Source organism: Orussus abietinus, unplaced genomic scaffold (assembly GCF_000612105.2).
Source record: "Orussus abietinus isolate OABI.00-Male unplaced genomic scaffold, Oabi_2.0 scaffold25, whole genome shotgun sequence".
Taxonomy (NCBI): domain Eukaryota; kingdom Metazoa; phylum Arthropoda; class Insecta; order Hymenoptera; family Orussidae; genus Orussus; species Orussus abietinus.
The window spans coordinates 1,232,291-1,249,252 of record NW_019394504.1 but is presented as its reverse complement, the minus strand read 5'-3'; the positions used below and the strand labels follow the sequence as shown (position 1 = coordinate 1,249,252).

The 16,962-nt window shown below is 53.5% G+C and overlaps 1 protein-coding gene across 1 annotated transcript; it reads right to left on the bottom strand.

Moving 5' to 3' along the window:
• Nucleotides 1-510: 510 nt before the first annotated feature.
• Nucleotides 511-5,391, bottom strand: LOC105697531 (homeobox protein Hox-A4). The gene is made up of 2 exons (XM_012420898.1): nucleotides 4,494-5,391; nucleotides 511-1,181 (listed from the first exon to the last, which is right to left on the bottom strand). The coding sequence occupies exons 1-2, from the start codon at nucleotides 5,389-5,391 to the stop codon at nucleotides 511-513; spliced, it is 1,569 nt and encodes a 522-aa protein (XP_012276321.1).
• Between the last annotated feature and the right edge of the window lie 11,571 nt (nucleotides 5,392-16,962).

The window sequence follows — 16,962 nt, the reverse complement described above, 5'->3', positions numbered from 1 at the left end:
AACCGAAGCTCAAGAGCACACCGCGACCCGTCAGCGACATCTTCGGGTATTTCCGCTCCAGAATCGCGACTCCAAGTACCACAATTTCCAATGGCGGTCCAACGCGAAGACGCGAGAAGCGTCCACGATTTGGAGGAAGTTGGTCTTCCAAGAGCAACCCCGAAGAGCACCGTCGTGCAGCTCCACGAGGATCGTCCGACTGGAAGAGGCGCGAAATCTTGGAGAGGGTGGTCCGGGTCCAGCCCCGGCACGGAGTCCGACGATCTCGTTCCAGAGGTCTCGATGGAAACCTCGAAGACGCGATTTGGGACGCTTTCGGAGACGGGTTCTAGTTTGATTTAAGCTCAGACGCTCGGACGTTGGTCCAGAGTCTCTTGAGTTCCACACTCCCTCGCGAGTCCCGGGTCCTCGTCACCCCAGGTCGTGAATAGCGACGTCCAGGCGACAAGGAAGCTGCGAGGGGAAGAAGTTCTGCGGAGTGGCTCCGGGTGAAGCGGGTCCATGTTGGTGTTACAGGGCCGTGAGACCGTAGTCGGACTTCACTGCCGGTGGAGGCACCACGGGAGCGGAGAGTCCTGGAGGACTCGTCGCAGGAGCCAGAGGACTGATGCTGCCAGAGGCCATGTGGCCCAGGGGACCGGTGGCTCCTTCCATCATGCCTCCTACGTGTAGATGGCTCAGCTGGGCCTGAAGATGACCCAGGGGATGCGGATGACCCTGGAAGCTGGGATGCGTCGGATGCTGATGAGCGATCCCAGCACCGACGTGCACCTCTCCCAGGTCCAGCCCGACACTGCCGTCCAGGCTGCTCTCCATCCCGCTGGACGGCGAATTGTTGTTCTTGCGTTGATTGTTGTTGTTCCCCGAATTGTTCCCCGACTTGGCCCTCGATCCTCCACCCTTCGGCGGCTTCGCCGGCGTCGACTGGCCGTTCGCGTTTTTCCGCCGGACGTTCTTCGTGTTGGGCAGCTTGTTGTCCTTCTTCCACTTCATCCGCCGGTTCTGGAACCAGATCTTGATTTGCCGCTCCGAGAGCACCAGCGTATGCGCGATCTCGATGCGTCTTCGCCTCGTCAAGTACCGGTTGTAATGGAACTCCTTCTCCAGCTCCAGGATCTGGTGCCTCGTGTACGCCGTCCTCTGTCGTTTCGGCTCCATCCCCGGCTGGTACGAGCCGTTTGCTGGACAGAAAGATGACATATCTTATACCCTGACGAAGCAAGACTTCCCTACCTCTAAGAGGAGTCTCTAGGCATCTACGACGTACGAGATACATAATAACGCAGACGGCGGATGAAAATGCATGGAAATTTACTCAGACCCTGCGCACTCTATAAAATCGAGTCTTACAATAAAATCACACCTAGCCTCGGATCTTTTCCCCGAATTCACTCGATTTCATAGATTTCCTCGTCTTAACTCGAAAAATTAATCGGTCTGCTTTTTCCGAAGTGGCGCGGAAAGTGTCTCTGATGATTAACACCGTAACGCATCTCGACTAGTTTTTTTTTCTCGGCAGAACGCGCGGCCGTCTGGGAAAAAAGCAATTACATCATTTTCTACTTGCCACTCGAGCCAAAGTCTCGGTACGCGGCCTTTGTACGAGAGTTGTAATCGGCGATCGACTTGCGCGTGAGCGCCGGTTCGTCTCTCTATCCGCGTAAAATCACGATCGCCCATCATTTTTTTTTATCCCCGCGAACCGGAGCGATTCGATTCCCGCGATCCACGTGTCGCCACATCCGCACGTGTAACTCCGGGATACAAAAGATTGCTAAACTCGTGCCCGCCAACAATGACCGCCGAGTGAGTATGAAAAAATGGTAAAAAAATTGACCGAGATAATGAGATCACCGGCGTGGTATGCTTCGCCCTCTTCTTTAGCCACTTCTGCGCGCGTTCGTTTCCCTTCGTAGTCAAGACTAGGCCATCGAAGAAACCGCAGAAATCGGTCTAAATCTCTATACAGCTCAAACACGCGTCCCCGTGAAAATGAAAACACGTGTTCTCCATTTTCTTTCCATTAATACAGGTAAGACCGTGGGAACGGCGCCTCGCCTTTATCCCTGGAGGTTCCCTCCACCCTTTCAATTAATTCCGATTACCTCCATAACCTTCTTTTACTCCTCGCTCGGCAGACATGGAAACGCACGTTTTTGCGTCGGTTATATTCTCGATTTTCATTCTGTTCCCCGACAAGAAGGTATCGCTTCGACAACGTTGCCCGGCGCGTGTTCAGCGCTCTTTCTACCTCGTCACCAGCAAAAACAAAGAACCTACGTCCGGGCACGCATGCGGCAAAAATCCACGGTTGGCTGTCTCGAAATGTATGCAATAGCAGCTCGGTATATGCCAGTAGACCAGTTTCAAGGCCGATCGGTTTACCAGTCGTGCGGTTTGCTCGGTCTCCCGTATAGGCTTTATCAGCCGCGTTAAATACTCGCACAGCGCATCTAGGAACAACCGGTGAAAAAACTTCCCCGGTGGTTGGCATTCCGAGAGCCAGAAGCGAGACCGAATTCTAAGCCACTGGCCGGGTCCCTTGATTGTTTAATTGGAATGGTCAAATGCGAGTGGAGTTCGAGGTCAAGAGTAGATCAGGACGGCGGATGACGCCACAATTGTGCGGCTTGAAGCGGAATAGGGTTGGGACTATGAAGAAGATCCATTTCAATGCTCTTCCGGTCAATGATATCTCGGTACTCTTGATTTCGCTTAGGAATTGAAACCATTTTTGATAACGAGCGATCGTTTAAGTGTTCATTACGGTGTAAGTAAAACGGTAACCCATGGGTACCAGAGGGACATCGAGCTGGCGTCGAATCGCTAACCCATTGTCGGGTCTAGGCATCGCGTCGGTCGACTGGCAACCAGACGGGATTCCTGGTGGTCCTGGTGAATCCCGTCGAAGCGTCTTGCCGAGTATAGTTTAGAATCCGTGCAGACGCATTCCATTCCAAAGCTGACCACTGGCCGTCCCTCCTCCGGCGTCCACCTCCGGTTGGCGTCGACATCCAGAGGGGAGATTGCGGCGGTCCAGCGGACGTGCATACCGTGGCCCGAACCATGTTCGGCATGGTAGGGTTCCTCCGACCCAGGACCCTGGACCAACCACGAGCTCTAATCAAAGTTACCGCGTTCCGGCAGCCATCGATTCCCACGAAAATGTCCAATTTCGAAGGAATTCCGCGCTGAATACCCAGCACCCAAAGAGTTCACGAGTGTCAAGTCCTATCCCGAATCTACACAATGCTTGAGAACAAGAAGTAACATCTAAAGATCCTGAGAACGGATCACCATACGTCCGATCATAGGAGAAACATCCAGTCTGATCCTCACCAGGACTAGAAGAGACAACCAACCCCCATACCAAGTAATCCAGCCATCGATTCCCTGGTAACTTATTTTTCTTTGGATCTCATGCACATGTATGCACGTTGATTTTGAAGAAGACACAATTAAATTATTGGTATTCCGAAGGAATCGAATGAAGGATAACTCGTATCCAATTCGGGACCTGCGCCAGGCAGGTGAGGACAAAGTGCACCGAAGGTTTCGGGCACTCATATGTCTTTCCAATCCCCAAGCAGATCCGTCCTAGGACGAGGCACTCCGTGGAATTCGACATGTAAGGTGTTTGGTACTCCGACAATGGAAACCCTCATTTATCTCCAAGGAGCGTCGGCAGGTTCCAGGCTCAAGGACCGGAGCTCACCATTCGTCATGAAGTACCTATCCGTCACCCATCCAGCGTGATTCCCAGAAGCGTCCCATGGTCTTTCTATCTCCCGAGCGGTCTTTTTTTCCCTCCACCTTGCGTCAAACGTTGCTCCAATCTGCCGATACAATCGTAATCGGCAGCCAGTTGGTCCCAGCTCACAGTTTGCCGACGGAACTTCGACCGGATCGCGAGTCGCAACTGTGGGTTTCCTTTTCCCTTTCACCGCGATTCTACAACGAGTCAGGAGTTCAAAGCCAGCGGATTGTCGATTTGTATTTCTATCCGTACCTAGTATTAACGGGTTTATCGGTAAAGACAAGGCTTTAGGGCCATCCAACGGACCCACGAGAACAATGGGTCCACGATCCAATGTCGCAAGGATAACGATTGCTCGAGGAGATTCAACTTGACTCCAATCGAGCGTACAATCTCTTAAGCATTAAATTCAAGCGGTATTGAGATCCAATAAGTGGCCGACATGGTCATCTGGGATCACCAAACATCTGGTCTGAAAACTGGTCGCTTAGAAGATAGCCTTGCAGTTCATTGGTCATCAATTAGTTTGATCAAGGAGTGGTGCAAACATCGGAGCCAGTTCCATTTCTCCATGTAACGTAAAGGATAGCCAACCACGCCCAGGACCCTGGAAACCGCGGAACCCCATCGAGTCCCAGGTTCTCCGATCGCCAAGATCGTGCAATCATCGGTCTAACGAGTACGTCCATCAAGTACCATCAGTTCTCAAAAGTACCGCAGCTCCTTGTCAACTTACCAACACCGGCAACGTGAATCTTCTTCATCCATGGGTAGATGACACGATCCCCGTTCTCCTCGTCATCTTCATCCTCTTCCATCATGCCAGGAGACCCGTCCATCATCTGATCATCCTCCATGTCGTCCTGGTCGGAGCCATCCTCCAGATGCGTTTGCTGCTGCTGGGGAGCAGCCTGAAGATGCTGAGAGTGTTGGGAGGGCTGTTGCTGCTGCAGATCCGGGGAGTTATCCCGGTGCAGGGAACCGGAGCCAGCGGGGCTGCAGACGTTTTCGTGTTGTTGCGGTTGCTGGGGTGGCGGCGGCGGATGCTGCTGATGTTGGGGCTGGTGCTGATGCTCGGGTTGCTGCACATGGCTGGGCCCGATCGAGGGAGAGAGGGCGGTAGATCCCAGCACACTGGGGGTGGTGGTCGGAGGTGGCTGAGGCTGCTGTTGGGGGTGCATCGAGGGTGGACACGCGAGAGGAGGCTGCTGGGCCTCGGGAGGCATGGCGAGAGCTCCGACCGCGTGGTGATGAGGATGCAGGGTGGCATGGTGCACCGCGTGTACCTGGTGATGGGGATGATGGGGTCCGTAGTAGCCCCCGTACCCTGGATAGCCGCCGTTGAGCTGCACCGCGGACGTAGCCCCGTACGGGGTGGACGCCGCCTGGTGGTGGTGCTGATGGTAGCCGTACTGCAGCTGATGGGACTGTGGATGATTGAGGTGATGCCCTCCCCCGAAGAAGTCGGCGCCCGTCGAGGGGATGTAGTTGCTCTGACTGTACTCCTCGGTGGGGGGAAATTTCGGGTCCACGACGACGGAAGCGGCGGCCAGGTGGTGAGCAGCCGAAGGTTGCTGGTGCTGCTGGTGGTACCCGCCACCTGCGGACGCAGGGTTCATCAGGAAGGAGCTCATGCTGCCTCGTCTCTCTACCTAGGTGAGCCGAGGTGCACCCAGGGCGATCCCTTGGCGGTAGGGAGGTCGCGCCCTACGCGGCCCCTCGCATCGCTCCGCCTCCCCGGGCGCGTCCAGGAGTCGACTCTTCCCGCCGTCCTTCCTGGTCTGCCGGTCGCGTCCTAGCCTCGACTCTCCCCCAGGGCCGCCGAGCCCGGTGGGACCTCAGCCCGTCTTCCTGCCCGACGCGAGGGCTCCTTCGACCACGACCGACCGAGCTGCGGTTCCCGCCCACTGGTGCCCAATTACCATGCCACGTGACCGCGGCTGGCCAATCAGAGCCGGCCCGCGGCCGCGTCCATGATGGATGGCCGGCGGACCGCTGGCGCCGCGGGACCGCCGCGGCAGGTGCGCCAACTACCGGAACCCAGCACTCGCCCGGAACTCCGCGTTAGAGTTCCCCGCTCGCACCCGACCCTTTCGAGTTCCACTCGACCGCCCACCCCGACGACTCCCGAGGAACCGGGTCTTCCCGGTGATGCCGCGATTGTCTCTCGCTGTACCGAGGTAGGCCGATCATCGAGACATGTCGAGTATCGACGTTCTCCGGGCTCCAGACCCCCCGCGACGCACCGCACCTGGCCCCCTCGATGACACTCGACCTCTTGGACGCACTTCCCGCGGTTTCTCGGGCTCGTGGCGCGATAGGAGTCGGAACGTGCGGGACCGAGACGCGGACCGAGCTCTCGGGGCCGAAGGCACGAACTCGTCTGGCCACTCCGTTTGGATCGCGCTCCCTCCCGGCGCGCCGCGCCGACGGCTCCGCCGCTACCGACACCGTTCCCCCACGCCCCGGAACCCCCACCAGCCGGGACCAGCGCGAGGCCAACCCCTGCGAGCCCGGAGCCTGGATCAGGGTTTCTGGATCCTGGATTCTGGAGCGAGCCCACTCCTACGACTCTCCTCTGCCCGCCCCCTTTGCCCCCTCGACGCGGTTTCGGCACTCGGGACCAACCGAGACGCCTCGAGACAAAGGACCCGGCATCCTTGAGGGGCTGGCTCCTTCCGCGGGGGAAACGCGATGCCGGAATAAGGATTGCTTAACGCAGCAACGAGGAATACCGAGGAGGATATGCATGGTGTTACGTTAGGTTATTCGGTAAACTCGCGGGCGAATTTTCTTTTACCATTATTGTTATTTGGGTACCCTGGTAATCAATACGTGGCTTGGTGCGCTGAGAATTCCCATTTTTCTACATTTCCTCTTGAATTATCTTCGAGACGTTGCGGAAGGATAATTGTGACATTCTTATAATTTTCATCTTGAATTTCTCCGTGATGTTTCGAAAGGATAATCGTGACCTGGGGCAATATAACATGTAAGGGTATATTGAAATATTGAGTCTCGCACGGTGGGAGATGTTGATTTTCAGGGTCCATTTTTGCGGTTTTTGAGATGTTTTTTTGCGCTTTTATTTGGGGTCGGGTATGTTGTTGCGTGTTATTAAAAATAATGTAGATCGTGGTCGTTAACTTTCGAGAGGTGTTCCTTCATCTTTTCGCGCCCCGGCGAGTACGGTCCGCCTATGGCGAGCCGAGGGGCACGAAACGCAGCGTCATTACGCAAAGAGCACACTCACCCTGGATTATTGTGACACAGTAATACAATAAAGTTTTTCCTTTGCGCCGATAGCCGGGAATTACAAGAGGACACGAGTTAAGCAAACAAGCCTCCTTCGGGGGCCATTTTTCCGGGCTGCAGGAGCGATCGATTAATCCGGAACTCTCTTGGCCTCGCATTAGTCCTGTGACGCAGCAAGCCGTGTGGAATTAAGCGGGGGCTTCTTATCCTTGCTACAATTATTACCCTAATACCCACCCTGAGAAAAAAAAAAAATTCATTGAGCCAAAGAAGGGCCAAAGAAATATTTTGTTAATCCAAGAGTCAGGATTTGGCTCAAACGGATTCAAATAAATTGTCATTATTTCGAAGAAACGTCACCTCCAATCCATTCTAGTCAAATAATTACTCTTTGAATTAACGAAACACTTGTTAGGTTTAATGACATCTTTTTGTCTCAGGGTAGAAGGACGAAGTTATCGTTCACGCGTCTCCTATTATACAGCACTTGGTTTTGGAAATGAAATCTCTGCCGAACAATTAAAAATATATTAATTCAGGAAGCAAGATTGCGCGTACGCACGTTGAAGAGGAACCTCGTAAATGGCCGGAGGTCTGAGCGATTCTTTAGTGTCTTCAAGTTTTTTCGACCCTCTACTCTGGTAGCAACAATTTATAACGATTCCGTCCGCGAACGTGGGGAAAAGTTCCGCTTCCTCCGCTCGCGGTCGAGAGAAAGAGGGATGTGGGGACGTCTCGAGGAGTCCTTTCGTTATATCCGGAAACCGAGATCCGACGGGAAGATGGAGCCGAGGTCTCCACCCTCGTCATCCCCGTCTCGGTGTTCCTCCCCCGACGCGCCCGGACAGATCGGAAGACCTCGACAGCCAATTCGGAAGAGCCGAGAACGCCTTTTCCGGTTTTTATCTTTCGAGGAACAATTTTTGCAAGCTAAGTCAGGACTCATTCATCCCCCGCACTCGGCGGCCATATTTGTATATTTATTTTTCGCCCGAGGCGCATCCACGATTTATAACGATTTCGTCAAGATCTTGGATGAAAAATCTCCGGGATCGAAAAAGCGACAGAAAGTGTCATTTCCCTTCTTGTTCATCCCCATTGCTCGGATAACACCCATTAACTCACCTCGAAGAGGACCTCCCGATATTTAATTCGCGTCCTTCTCGTCTTTTAATTCACCCCCATCGAGTTTCAGCCATCATCCATTCCTCTTTCCTCCAAAACAGTCCCCAGGATCCTTCGCCACCCTTCTTGCCGCAATTTATAACGATTCCATCGGCGAACGCGGAAGAAAGTTTCGCCCCTGCAGTTCGGGGCGAGGAGGGTCTGCGGTGACGTCTTCAGGGGTTATTTCCGCATCCGAGAGCCGGGAGGAAAAGACGGAGCCGGACTCCACCCTCGTCATCCCCTTCTCGATCTTCATCCCCCTCGGCGGCCCTCGACACGATCGGGAGGAGACCCGGAGAGAGCCAATTCGGGAGGGCTGAGAGCGCGTCACCTGGTTTTTGTTCCAACGGGGTAGGTTTTTCGCGCCTCCTCGCATCCGGACTCGGCCGCCATATTTGTCTATTTCTCTTTTGTCCGGCGAGGTCCCCGAAGAGCGAGGCGCCGTTTGAGTGGAATCTGGCCAAGTCCAGGGGATGAAGGGTGTAGGTGACGGCGAGGTAAGGGCGGCCGGGGGATGTTCTCTCTTCGTTTTGCGGACCAACCTCTCCTCGTCTCTATCATCCTAGTGCTCCCGGAGTTCCCCCCCTCCCCCTCCCCCTCCGCCCCTTCCGCCACCCCCTGGTCGCTCTCTTTTGCTCTCTTCGTTTCTCTTCTCTTCCGGCGAAACACGATCAATCACTTCTCCCGGTACGCCGGCATGACACCCCCTTTTACTCCCACAGCCAACTTTGCCGGCTCCCCGGTCACCCCGGCACGACAGGACCCTCTGCCCCGATCTCTGGAGCCGTCCTCTGAGCGGAACTTACCAACTTATTTCGGATCCTAGATTCTCGATATATTACGAGGTAAACTCCGAAAACCACGAAATTCCCTCCCCCAATGGCCCCGAGTCGGGGAATGAAATTTTCGAATTTTGGCAATTTCTTACCACCCAGAGTCGACTATAAGTGGCGAAACTACTCTTCGAGTATTTGCTTTGATAATTTTATATTTGGGATTTTTTTTCACTATTTCATGTTCTAGTATTATGGGAAAGTTTCCTCTTCGCGAATTCATCTCGTAAATTCGCAATCGAAGAATTTCCACGGCTAGCGGCCGCGCCCTGTGATAATGATAAATGAGCCGAGTGGACCGGTTCGCAATTTAATATCAATCTGCGAGCCGCGATACGATATTATTGCCCATTAGTAAAGTTTTAATAACGTGCTCGAAAAAGGTCGCGGGGGCGGAGGAACCGTCGCGATTCATCTCTTTCGCCGGTTTATTAAGTAATCCAGTCGGAACTCGATCGTTGGGGGTTTGGGTGGGAACTTGAAAGTGCCGATTCGCGAATCCGGCGTTTTAATGAACTGGGAGCTGGGAATGGTCTGGCCGACAGGGCACTTCCCGCCACCTCTGTCGATGGAGCTGGCAAAAGAGGAGATAAATCCCAGAGTTCCAGGAGAATACTTTATCCGAGGTGACGAAACGATCCTGCATTATCTCCGATCTTCGCCAGGTCGATTATCGATCGTCCATGGAATCACTTAGTAGGGTACAGGACTTTTTGTCGGGCCTCCATTTCTCAGATTCGTGGCCGCGGAGTTAATTCCGGCCTATCGCGTCAACGTGTGCGGATAAACGATGATTATTGGTCTTTAATGGAATCAATTCCCCGAGAAGTTTATATTGGCGCCGAGGACGTCGTTCGCTGCCAGGAGGGATGATCGATCGAGGAACGATTCGTGTCCGCTCCTTCGTACCGGCGGGTCTAGTCAAAACATTTCGAAAGCAATCGACACGCCAATCGAATCTCGATCGGGAGCTCTTCAGGGAGCGATCGCTCAGCCGGTCGATATTCACAGATAGGTCGGGCTCCTCTGTGCGCGTCGGTGCAAACTCCCAAATATTTCCCTGCGGTCCTGCCGAGTCGATTGTCAGCGGCGCGGCTTCTAAGGCGGAAAAGATGAGTCCCAGGAGACGATCTCGGTGCTGAGTCACGAGATCGCATTGACCCGCCACCCCGAAGAGGGGAGGGACCCGCGAGGTCCATCTCTAGGGACCCTCCCCGGATCCGGAGCTCGCAGCATCCCGATCTGCAGAGGTGGTTCGCCAAACAAGGTCGGATGATCCTGCCGAATCCTGGAATCAGGGTCCCCATTGTACCATTAGACGATTGCAACCGCTCTTCGTCAAGAATTAGAGGACAGGAGCATGTAGGATCACCTCATCTTCAGGGTAGATATCGAGAATCCCCCGGAAAGAAATATTTTGAAAAATCGAGCCAAGTCCTGGAATCGGATGGTCCATTGTGGTATTAAGTAATTACATCTAATTGGAACTGTTCATAAGGAATCAATGGATAGAACCACGTAGAAGGATCTCATCTTCAGGGTACCGGATCAGCGTCCCGGAGACATCGATGCTTCTCGTGATGGAAATATTCTAAAAAACTGTTGGAAGTCCTTCTTCGAGGGAGATTACTCGGGGGAGACCTATAAAGGCAACAGAAAAATTCAGTCGAAAGGACTCGGCTTTGGTTCCGCTTGAAGGTGTCTTCGGGTCCACGTGGTGGCAAGAGGATGCTCCCGGCAGACGACCCTGGTGATTACCGGGTGTGGAGGAGGCAACGAGGTTAAGGTCGACCTCCCATCCGTGACCCCGGCAATTACCACTTGGCGCCTTCCGCCCTTGACGTTTAGAGGCAGTTTGCATACACCAAGATGGCTCCGCATTGTCCGAAAAGGGCTGCCAACCCCCTCGCTGTGACCCACTTACGTCCAGGGGACTAATTGTCCCGGAACGAGCGGCACGAGTCCGCACACTAATGCGAGTCGAGACTTATCCCTGGGCGGGAAAATGGCGAGAAAGCTGGGAGCGAGGGAGACGGGGAGAGGCAGCTGCCGCGAGAAAGAGAAGGACGGAGAGGTAGAGCGGCCTCGCCAAGTCGTAGCAGGTCGTGAGTGCAAAGCGATGTCTGAACGCTCGCAGGTCTGCGCCGGGACCAGAAAGAGACCGGGACCCGCAAGATTAATGGACCTCGCATTGTCGGTATTTTTTCGGGGATTTTAGGAACACTTTTCGAGTAGAGGATATTCATCCATTTTTCAAAAAGTCCGTTCCGGACGGCCCCGGGGAATCGCTGCCGATTCGACGGAGCGGATGCTAATGGTTCCGAATTAAAGCGATGGTTTGTTCAGCCGGACCCGCTTCTCCCGAGGGAACTGGTATCGACGTCCTTACTTATGTAAGGACGTAAAGATGTAAGGATCGTGCACCGAGATTCGACGTCTTCCTTTCATCTCGCCGAAGGTCCATTTTCGCGCCCTGCACACGTGGTCACCCTGTCCCAGGAACTCCAGGAATTGGATCTGGATAAATGAACCGTGGAACGAGCGCCTGGACCATTAACGCAAATGCTCCGAAAAACGCTTAAGGTGTCTTGTATTCTGTAAATAAAAATTTTAATATTAATAACAAGTGGGTACCACAAATTAGTCGCTTCGGCTCTTTGACGAACAAGTCAAAGTGAGTCCCGGAGGACTTGTAAAGCTTTCAGACCTCATCTAAGAACCTGGGTATTCTTCGAGCCCATCCCTCGGGACTTTTTCGGCGACTCTTTACTAATGACTGCGTCGCGACGCTTACATCTCTTTTTCTCGTCGCCGTTACAAGAGTCCTCTCGTCGACTGTTTTCTCGGGCTCGAGAAAAAAAAAAAAAAGAAATGTCGACGCTTCTGGGTCACTTCGACGGTTCCGGTGTTCCCGGTTTTTGAGTCGGAGATCAGTTGAAAGCCAGGAAAAAAATAACGGGACTCGTTTGACACTTCGAAGGCGTGGAAAAAAATTAAGTTGAATAATTACCGAACGACTGCTGGTAGAGTTCGTCTCCGAATTGGCGAAGAGCGTCCCTCGGGATGGGATCGAAGAATTTTCGTCGAGTCTTGGGCGGATCCAGTCGACAGCCTTTATTGCCCACCGGGGAATGACTCTCATTTGCGTCTCAAAGGGGCAAAGCCGCGTAATTTGCGGTATTTATTGTTAATTTGGAGATTTACGGCGATCGGGAGGCGTAGTCGGAGGTGGGAGCTAGCGGACGCCGACTGGCGAGGACGACGCCTCGGGGACCCGAGCACCGACACAAGACGAGGAGAAAGAGAGAAAGGGAAAAGCAGATAGTCGGTAAGATATAAATAGAGGAGGAGCGACGCGGGTTTAGCAGCTGATGAGCCGTAACCGATGGCCACACAATAACCCTCCGCAAGGAGTACCGCTATCTCCCGTCCTCTCGATTCTCCCGCCGCCGCCATCTTGGATCGACGTCCTGTGCCGCGCCATGTGACTCTCCATGACATCCATGTAATCTTTTACCGATACTTATTGCTCTATAAAGTTGACTCTCCCGCGCGAAATCCTCCCCAACAATTAATATTAATTAAACGAATTTCATCGACGAGTCTCAGAAATTAATCCGGCCGTACGTCTCTCCATGATAACCTTGGGATCTTCTCCCGATGCTTGGTGACAGCGATACCTGGATATTTCTGCAATGAATTTCTGAAAAAAAAAAACATTCAGAAAATAACAACTGGGTTTAGCGCCATTATGGTATAGCAATGTTTTTATTATTTTTGGGGTTTGCGGAGTTTCGTGGCAGGGGACCGACATCCTGGAGGGAAGAAGGAACTCGCCGAGGCGAGGGAGAAATATAATCGCGACGGGAACGAGGGCAGAGTCGACGTCGGAAATATAATGGTCCTCTCGACCGAAATGTCCAGGAGGTGTCCTCGGTGACCCACTTCCAGGAGCACTCCCGCGCCGAGTGTCGCCGCAGCAGGCTCTCGTCTTTCGGGAGAAAAAATTCGATTCGCAGGACCATAAATCAGGGGGCGGCCGGGGCAATCCTTCGGCTACCGCGGACGGTCGCCACCCCCTGCGAACACACAACCCTTAGCCACCGTTGTTACGCGGCATTGTCCTCCCCGAATAACGTCACAATGTCGGCTGGTTCCGCCTGATTACAATCGGCATTATTTACGGGCTGTAAATTATTCAAATTTCAAAAGTGCGCGCGGCCTTTCGCCCGGTCCCTGCAACCCTTTCGCAAGGGGCGACTCGTCGCCCTTTGCGAGTTCCTCGAAAGGAGTCTCCTGCATACCGGAAAGTTTCTCCGGACTTTCTGAACGTGCCCAGGTATTTTTGCAACGGATATTGGGCACCCTTTGGAGCTTAATTCCGATATCCGAAGAGAGTTTATACGTTGAAGGGTTAAAATGGGAGAGAATTCGATATTTGATGCCACTCGGGGTGGAGGAGCGCGACTCGTCTTTAACGATCCTCGTCCACTTTCCCGAGGCCGGAGGCGCCTCGAAAGTTTGCCGGGAAACTTTGATGAGTCTATCGAGTGCTATTATTCCAAAGGGTCCTCCCGTCCTCCGCGTTCTTTAATCATTCAAAGTGAATCAATCACCTATCCCGAGGCCCGCAATCGCGCCAGTCACCCTCCGGTTTCCCTTCGCCGGAAAACTTTGTATCCTTCGACTCATCCCCTTTCGACGTCAGACGACGTTATCAAAAGGGACCACCCTGGTGCTCCGTCCTGGCTCGATCGCCGCAATTACGCCGATGTGCTCTGTCCGAATTCCATCACCGACTCGCCTTTTTCTCCCGGGTCGGTCCCGAACCTGTTCCTCCTCTTGGAAGTCCGAGTGGTCCTTGCGACTCTCCGCCAGAAGAATTCATTCCTCCGTGTACCCTGAATCACTCGACAACTCTGTGAACAAATTTCCAAAAGGTCCAGAAATTAATTCTCCGCAACCCGGATCGGACCAATTATCAATTAATCACGGATTATCCTGTCGACCACTTGACGTAAGCGTGGAATTATCTCCAAGGAACATTGAAGGCAAGGAAATTAAATACAATTTCAGGGTAAAAAGATCGAGTCGCGTCGAGGTGGCGGCCTTAGCTGTCCCGAATAATTTTCCTCGGCATTTGATATGGAAATAGAGAAACAACGAGGGGGCGAAAAGCGCGGACTTCTCGACGGAAGCATCCGCGCCTTCCCGGAGTGCGCATACCTCGGGGGGCGCCGTTTATTACGGCGAACAGCGTCGCTATGCTGTGTTTAATGCGAGGAGGGTTCGGCTAAGCCGATAAGCATCGCAGCAAATTCTATCCGGAGCAATATCGGCGCGCAAGCCTCGTATAAATGCGCATTTTATTAAAGCTGCGCCCCCGTGTGAATAGGGGTTCGGCTCGGCCCCCGGGGGTTCCTCGGAGAACCAATCGGCGACCCCTCGGCATCCCCTGCCACCCCTCGACGAGAAACCCGCAGCCACGCCTGCCAATATAGGGTACGTACCCTCGTCAGATCGACCCTTATCCTTTTTACCCGCCTTTCCCCCGGCCACCCCGGCTGGACCCCGCACTCATTTCCCAAGATGGACTCCGCGTCCATTTCTACGCGCCGGATTCTTCCGAGGGCCGAAAAACTTTAACGATACCGCGCCCCTCTAGTATCTAATTTAATCCCTGGACAGTACCCTCGAGATTGGGCGCACACATAAATAATGTGCCGGATTGCAAAGGTGGATGAATTCGTCTTGTAGGTTAGGTCTCCAGAATGCAACGTGCAACTTGAGGACGCCGTCTCCACTTTTTCATGGACGTCGGGAGGAAAATCGAAAAAAATACGTTCTGACTCCTGGGGATGATTCTACAGATATCCCATCCATTTTCCAAGATTCCATTTTTAAACGTTGACATTTTTCCGAGGGCCAAAGAACATTGATTCGGTGAACGCGTAGACAATGGAAATCCAAAACACGTGTGTATATTTAATTATTTCTTAGGTTAGGTCGGGTCTCCGGAATCCAACGTGCAACTAGCTGACTCGGTTTCCACCTTTCCACGGATGCAGGGACAACGATTGCAACGGTGATAAAAATCGAAAGCGGTTGACCCCCGCGGATGATTCTCGGTTGGAGGAGTCGAAGAATCACGGGGAATCACCGTTAGGATTTTGTGGAACGTGCGAGTCCTCGGGCGAGACACCGAGAGGATGCAACTGCACCGTCACTGCGGGCAGGGAGTGCGCCTGCATCGCTCCTGCACCGTATATGCACCTCGAGGCGTATATGCACTTCACCACCGGGACTTTAGAAACATTTATATGCAGCTACGTTTACATGGCCCTGCGACGTACGCGTATGCACCTTGGGGCTGGTTGCACTTCTCCTCTGCGTCTTCGGGATCATCTAGGTGCATCTCCGTGCGCGGTAAATGCATTATTAATGCTGCCTGGACCCCGTTCGGTGCACGCGTATGTTTGTCCCAGAATTTTATATTACGCTTTTGGTTCTTCTTAGCCTAGACGATGTCAATGCTGCCATTGTGGTTTCAGCATTAACGCATGATTTTCTCTTCTCGGAGTGCATCGGGCGAGATGCATCGCCCGGTGGTATGGAAGGCTCTTGTCGACATTGGCGGATCAAGAATGGTACCGGATGAAAAGCACGAGTTATAATAATCGAGGATGGGTACGGTGGCGGTGTCGGGGAGCAAAGGAGCGGCCGTGCTGTCACAAAGGCATGCGCCACCCACCTCGCCATCCAGGACGCTGGCATCGTTAATCAACCGCAGTGGGACCCTAACTTTCAAGGTACGGATCCACAGGTACAGCTTCACTCCTTCCGATCCCGATACGTCCGAGAGGTGACTCGAGCAAACCCAGAGAAGCAAGGCTGCGGGCAGTTTCGTGGTTCCCAAACTCCCAGGAAGAGGCTCAAGAAGAGTCCTCCATCCGCCATCTTGTTTTTCGCCGCGCGACGCCTCTCTTCGTGATAGCAGTCGATAGAAGATAATTCCGCCTGAACCGAAGAATCTGACCTATACAATTAATTACATCCCCAATAATAAATATAATACCACAAGTTCTCCACTTATTACCCCATTTCCGTGAAATTCGTGATATCCGCGTCCACCGTCATAACCTCTTCCTAACCTCGACCACTGCGGGGCGAGGTTAGACCAACAATCCTCGACCGGGGAATCATTTACCGGGTAATTAGCAGAATCCGCGACGGGATCGCGGGAACTGGAAATCAGTCGATGTCGAGTCGATGAGGTGCATAAATCTTCATCGCCGTCTTGGAGGCTCCCCCGCCGTTTTCTTCGACGGGATCCCTTGGAAATCTTGCCGAAGAGCGCGACGTGGGTATCGTCGTCAGGTGGATTCATCGGGATGGGAGTCCGTGACGAGTCTCTCGTTTTTCATGGCCGTAACGTCACATTTGGGTGCGTTCGATTCACTTTTCCGAGCGTCTCGCCATCAGTCATCCCGAGGCCTACGCAGCCCTCGGTCGGCGTCTTTACTTTTCTGCTTAAAGGAGGTGCCGACCCGCTAAAGCAGGCGAGAGAGCGCGCTCGTCTTCGAGACCGACCAATTGATTCTCATTACGAGGGGCGATCGTGCTCGCGAGAATGGTGCCTCATCAGGTGAATTGGCCGCAAATGGTAGCAGGCTAATAAGTGGCATTATTCCCGTGGAGGATCTCGAGGAGCTCGCGTGCCGCAACCTTGCCCTCCCGTTGCCGGCCGCGGCGGACCCGCTGCGGTGACGTTGCGGTTTCGGTCGAGTCGGCTGCTGCCGACAGCCGATGCAGAAAATGCAGCCAACCTCGAAGAGACCTCCGACGGCTTACCGTTACCTGACGACTTTCCGTGGAAATTGGCACGATTTGACTGACGCCAGCTGCGCATGCGCGAGAGAATGTCATACGACGCGAGGGGAGTTCAATTAC

What these genes read in the sequence shown, in the direction of transcription:
- LOC105697531 (XM_012420898.1), bottom strand. Translation starts at nt 5,391, where the DNA reads ATGAGCTCCTTCCTGATGAACCCTGCGTCCGCAGGTGGCGGGTACCAC. An exon ending in GATTCACGTTGCCGGTGTTG is followed by an intron (nt 1,182 to 4,493) that starts GTAAGTTGACAA and finishes CTTTCTGTCCAG; the next exon opens with CAAACGGCTCGTACCAGCCG.